Below are 6085 nucleotides of genomic sequence, written 5' to 3'. Positions count from 1 at the left end.
TTTAGTATGCCCACCACGTGTCGCAATTACAGACAATATTCGTTCACTCTACCAATGATTTTGCATAATCCACTCCTATCTCATTCCAAATTTTTTGTAATTCTTCAAAAAGTTCCTCTTTTTTGGAATACGATTTTCCCCTTATTTTTGCCTTCATATAGCTCCATACGTGTTCAATGGGGTTAAGATCCGGGCTTTGCGCTGGCCAAGGTAGCAATTCGATATTATTAGTCTCAAAGAATATTTTTGCAAGCACACATGTGTGTTTTGGGTCGTTGTCCTGTTGAAAAATTGGATCAATAATCCTATTTTTTCCAGAAATGGCAACAAATTGTTTGCCAAAACGTTAACATACAATGATCCATTCATTATTTTTTTTATCCAAACCAGATTACTAAAATATTCAGACGTAAATGCACCCCATATCATCACACTTCCTTTTCCAAATTTTACGGTTTCAGTAATATTACGTGAAACAAACTTTTCGGATTGTTGTCTTTATACAAATCTTCGTCCGTCGTTGTTTACTAAGTTGAATTTGCATTCGTCGCTGAATATAACGTGATTCCAATAGCATATTCCATCTTTGACAGATTTCCATTCTTTGTTCTTTGTGTTTTTTAGAAAGATGTGGTCTTTTAGTAGGCGGAAATGCTTTGAAACCTCTTTGTTTTAGTGTATTTCTGATTGTTTCAGGTGTTACATTTTTCCCAGTTTCTTCTTTCAGTGCCTTCGCATATTTTACGCAATTAAAATTTGGATCTTCAATCCTTGCCTTATTGATTTTTTTAAAATCTTCTTCATTTAGGAGCCGGGGACGACCAGAACCATATTTTCTTGTGCATGGAATATTTTGTTTATATTTTCGAATTGTTTTCGATATGGTATCAAGTGATCTTTTAGTTATACGTTGTATTTCGCGATACGTCTTTCCGCATTTTTAAATACCGATAATTAGATATTTTTTTTGATTCGTTTCTTTGAAATTTTAGGAAAAATGTAATGTTCGTTTTTTATTTTATGAACCCACATATTCATTTTGACAAAGAACATATTGAAATAATTGAAAAGGGCGAGAAATTTGTCACTAGTTTACCCGCCATTTAAGAAAAAAACAATATAATTGACACACAGACTCCATTTTTGGGCCAAATAGGGCGAAAACTGGAATATGTCCGAGACGGAGAGAGCGCAAGAATCAAGCCGACAAAACTGGTGAGTGAAGCAGAATAACTCATCAGATGGGAAATTGACCGAATTATGCTTTGATGTTTTGCCAAACTCCAAGTCAGTTAGCAAATATGGATTGGATTCAAAACAACATTTGTATCAAAGGGCTCCTCTATTCCACGCATGAGACTCATCAAGTCACTTGCACACTCTGCTTTGATCATATTGATTCTTTCTAATTTAAGTGTGTGCGACTTACTGACTGGGAAAAATTTGGATTAAACGCCACACTGAACCCACAGGAACAAGAAAACACCCTGCTTGCGGGCAATGTAAGAGGTGTGCCACAGAGACATGATGCTCATATAGCACACACAAAGAGAACACAAATCAGTTAACAAGGAATCCTGTAAACTCACATTGCTGAAAACAGTCCATTCGCCAACATAATAAGTAGTCCTACTGTCTCCAACAACCGGTTCAGTGCGGGAAACCTTCCCTTCCATTGGAGAAGAGTCGTCCATGAAGAGAACACAGCGGCATGGTGGATCAATTGGAAATTATTCCGGCATAAAAACATATTTTGATGTCCAAGAACACTCGATCGGTGGCAGCAAATAATATTTTAGACTAGTTCGTTTTAAAAGTCATATCAGTATTATTATTGTTAAAAACAAACAAAAGAAATAACGATTCCCTAGGCGATTAGACACTGGTTTTTTAATGAGACACTTTTATGCCTCTTCGGACTTTTTTTCTTACAATCATTCTGTTTCAGTAAGAAGCTTCACCATATAGGCTCCACACATGCTTCCAATAGAAATGAAAGTTTTTGTATCCATGTTAAAATGAATTTAAGTGTACAGTAAATTCCCCCAGATTCGCCTTTCTTAAATCCGTTAATTCCAAGATTCGATTTAAAAAAATTCTAGTGTCAATTTAAATTTGACAATCCTAGAATTCGTCATAATTTATAAAAATTTTAAGAATAAAAAAAAAAAAAAATCGATAAATAATACATTTTTAGAAAATTTGGCGCAACTCGGGTTCAGTGACCTACAATTCTACAAAAATTGAAATTTGATCCGTGTTTTCGACCATAATTTATATAAAATTACCTGAAAAACTGCTTCCGAAAAGGTATTCCAGCACTGTGATGATTGGGTGAGGTTTGTAGAAGTGCCTCAGCAGTCTCCGAGCATTCATTCTACTGTTGATTTCCGCGAAGGAATACTTCCTGGCCTTGGGACATACGGCTGACTGTCTTCCTCCTTCATCAGAAAAATGAAGAAGAGACGCTTATTTTTAGCACGTAAAAATCTTGGTAGATCAAATTGGAGAAATTGGCCACAAATGCAATCGCCTATGAATTCCTTTTGATTACGTAAGTGTAGCGGTAGAGTGAGTTCATTTACATCCGAATGCTGAATGATGTCGTATTTTCACGCTATCTAATATAAAAATTGGATTTAATATCATTTTTATTGTTTTAAGCAATGACTACCAATAATAAGATATTTTTCTACGATAGCAGCAACAAAAACATATGGGAATGTCGTAACAACTACAAACCCGATTTAATCCCTGTTTTGAAAAATTAAATCAGAATTATCGATCTCTGTTTTGAGAAATCAAAATTTGATGAATATTTAAATATCATTCAAACTGTTCCTTATTAATAATACTATTCCAATCCAATCAAAATTCATATAGCAAGCCAGACATTTCTCTATACGACAAAAAATTAAACCAGATATGGCTACAAGAAGAGCACTTATAAATAAAAATGAAGAGGATGGCGATTATATACAGCTTGCTCGGGATCTTGGTGTCAAGAGGACAGAGCAATAGCCACCGAACTTGAACATGTTGGGCTTGAACGTGGAGACGGGAAATGGAGTCACCGTTTTCCGTGGATTAATGGGAAATTCCTCGCGTGGGACTCTACGTCCACGGACACTTTCTCGAAGACAAATATCCGAAATATTCTGGAACTCGTTGGGAGAATCTGCAACTGATCTCCAAAAGACGACGAAAGCATCGGGAGAAGCAATGGCTCTTCCAATGAATCTCTATTGCGCTCCTGAAGGCAACGTTTTCTCGATCATTAGTAGTTTTAGATCAAAACTGACTTAATTTTTAAATCCGATTTAAACCAGTACTTATCGCATATCATTCAAAAATGGTATAAATGCTATTTAAATTGAATTTTTCCGGGTTAATCTAAGATTAATAATTAATTAATACAATTTAAACTCACGTTTTATAATAATTTAATGATCTTATTTGTAATCTTGATTAATTTCTATCAAACTCTGTCTAAAAATAAGCCAAGTAATTTTAATAATCAAGAGCAGAAACAATGTGCTACTACCCTTTCTGGGCACAGTACAGCATGTCCGGGAGTCGTTTGATGCCTGAGGACATTCGGAAGAATCTCTGTACTCACCTCATTTACGCATTTGCTGACATCGACCCGTCTACATTGCAGATAATTCCCATCGGACAAGACGACGCTCATTCCTCAGGTCTAAGAACACTTTATTTTGTAGAACTGAACATGTACGAGCAGCTGTTGGCTATCAAAATCTCCCTTAATGTCAAGTTGTTGATTTCTCTTCGCATCCCTCAGCTAAATTTCATGCCTTTTGGAGCTTCAAGGTTTTTGATTCTGGCTAGGAACGCCCTCGACTTTATGTTGCGACATAATTTTGACGGAATTGACATATTTGGTTCAACGGATGGTCTTGAAGTGGTTATTAAGTTAGCAAAAGTACGCCTTTGTGGTCAATGAAGTACATAAGCAGAGTGGCCACTCAGAAAAGCATGTCTACACTTCTTATTTCCCATGTAAAGGGCACAAATTTAAACAAAATAAAAAAACTATCTGAGTAGTATATTTATTTTCTTAAATTTAGAATTGTGGATTACGTAATAGTTGACGGATTTGATTTAAATCATCACCACGAAAACACTACTCAATTCCACAACGCACTAAACTGCAGTGGCGCACAAAACTGCATTGTTATTGATTGGATAACCTCTTTAGACTAGTTTGTTCAACGTGCTCCTCACTCTGAACATAAAGAGAAACAAATTATTGGTGGGAATAGCACTATATGCCAGACTATATGAACGATTCTACTTTTCGTCAGCAGGGATGGGTGCCTTGGCCATGCAGTCAACAAAATTGGGAATTATACAAAAATGAGCGGAATTCTTGCTTACTATGAAGTGATGTATTAATTTAATAAAAAGGTGTGCCGTTGGAATATCAAATGGGATTCTCACTTTGGTGCAGCGTATGCAACACAAAACGAATATTGGGTTTCGTTAGAGAGCGAAAAGAGTTTGGAGGAGAAGGCAAAGTACATTTGTGCTATGAGATTTGCCGGGGCTGCTCTTTGGACTATTGATTTTGATGATTTCACTGGCAAGTTTTGTCAATCAAAACAATTCCCCCTCATTTCCGTCTTTCGGAAAAAACTAGATTCGTTTTCTCAAGTAAGCTTTTGTGACTACTAAAGACGTCTACACTATTCTTGGCTGACGAGGAGCATAAAATCGGAATTGACGATTTTTATATTCCTAGGATAGAGTCACTAGTTGGGAGAGATAGCATTAAGGATGTTCTCTACGATTCTGGTTGGAATAAGTTGATGTTATTCAGAGGAGTGCCAAGATGTGGGGATTTATCCACAAAATGAAGAAAATATTTGTTCAAGTGAATATTTTGAGTGTCAAGATGTTGGAATGGTAAAAATAAAGCACAAATGTCATAATGATGAACTCTATGACCCTCAAAGCAGGACGTGTCTCGCGCCTCAAGTCGTTAGTTGTATTTATTAAATTGTGGGAAATTTATAAAAATGACTTTATTCATTTAAAAACAAACTGCCGTAATCCGTGACAATTGTTTGGCAATCCGCGAGGCTGGGAGGGCGTCCTAAACTGCGTAGTTTTATTTCCTCGAACCTGCCTTAATTTTATCAATTGGAATTGAAGAGTTTAAAAAATAATATTACGTGCTTAACACGTAAATATTTTATTATATTTAACTATGCGGCAAGAGTATTTTGTCAATGACAATTACTTTAGACTCCATGTGGTTAAATACAGACAATGTATAAAAAAAGAAAGGTGCAGAGATCATTGTATCACTTTGCAAATCATCTAATTGCCCAAGAAGAAAAACAATGAGTGTCAATCTACTTGAAATATTCTTAAGTGCAATACAAGAGTATAGAATTAATCTAATTTAGACAGGTGAGTTATTTTATAGCACTCAGTTGAGAGGCCGAAAATTTTATAAAACCATGTTCCAAAAAATTATTATGGCAATGATGAAAAAAATAGATCTTGTTTTTTTTTGCTTTTGAGACCACTGGCGTGGTCGGTAAGGAGGCCGAGAAGTTATTACCAATGCTTGGCGAGAAAATCGCCTTGAAGACAAATGACCGGAGTGAGGCGAGCTGGCTCTTTCAGCGCGTGAGGCGAGAAAATTTTTTTTTAATTTTTTTTTGGGGGGAAGGTTTTAAGGACCTCATCATGTAAGTCGAGGACATTGTAGTTGTTCATTTTGACCAAAATGCAGAAAAATTTTTTTTAATTTTTTTTTGGGGGAAGGTTTTAAGGACCTCATCATGTAAGTCGAGGACATCGTATTGCCAATTTGAAGTTGGTGTGCACACACAGACAGACAGACAGACACACACCATACCATTTTATTATTAAGATTTATCAAAAATAGTTCACCGACGCCTGTTGATGAAAAACAGTCACAATTTCTAAATCTCTACATACTTGTACCCTTTGGGAGGCCTTTGCAACTCATTATTTTAAGTCCAAAGAATGGTATTTCCTCACCGACGTAATAATTTTAGTACTATTATAAATGCACTTTCCCGATGGCATG

General features: G+C 35.9%; 1 protein-coding gene across 1 annotated transcript; it reads left to right on the top strand.

Moving 5' to 3' along the window:
- The first annotated feature begins 3565 nt into the window (after positions 1–3565).
- Positions 3566–3964, top strand: LOC115229110 (probable chitinase 10). The gene has a single exon (XM_029799528.1). It carries the CDS (start codon positions 3566–3568, stop codon positions 3962–3964), a length of 399 nt encoding a protein of 132 aa, XP_029655388.1.
- The last annotated feature ends 2121 nt before the right edge of the window (positions 3965–6085 follow it).

Source organism: Octopus sinensis, unplaced genomic scaffold, assembly GCF_006345805.1.
Source record: "Octopus sinensis unplaced genomic scaffold, ASM634580v1 Contig11875, whole genome shotgun sequence".
Lineage (NCBI taxonomy): Eukaryota > Metazoa > Mollusca > Cephalopoda > Octopoda > Octopodidae > Octopus > Octopus sinensis.
This window is presented reverse-complemented; position numbering and strand designations above follow the sequence as displayed.

Coding starts and splice junctions, on each gene's coding strand:
- LOC115229110 (XM_029799528.1), top strand. CDS start 3,566: ATGTCCGGGAGTCGTTTGATGCCTGAGGACATTCGGAAGAATCTCTGT.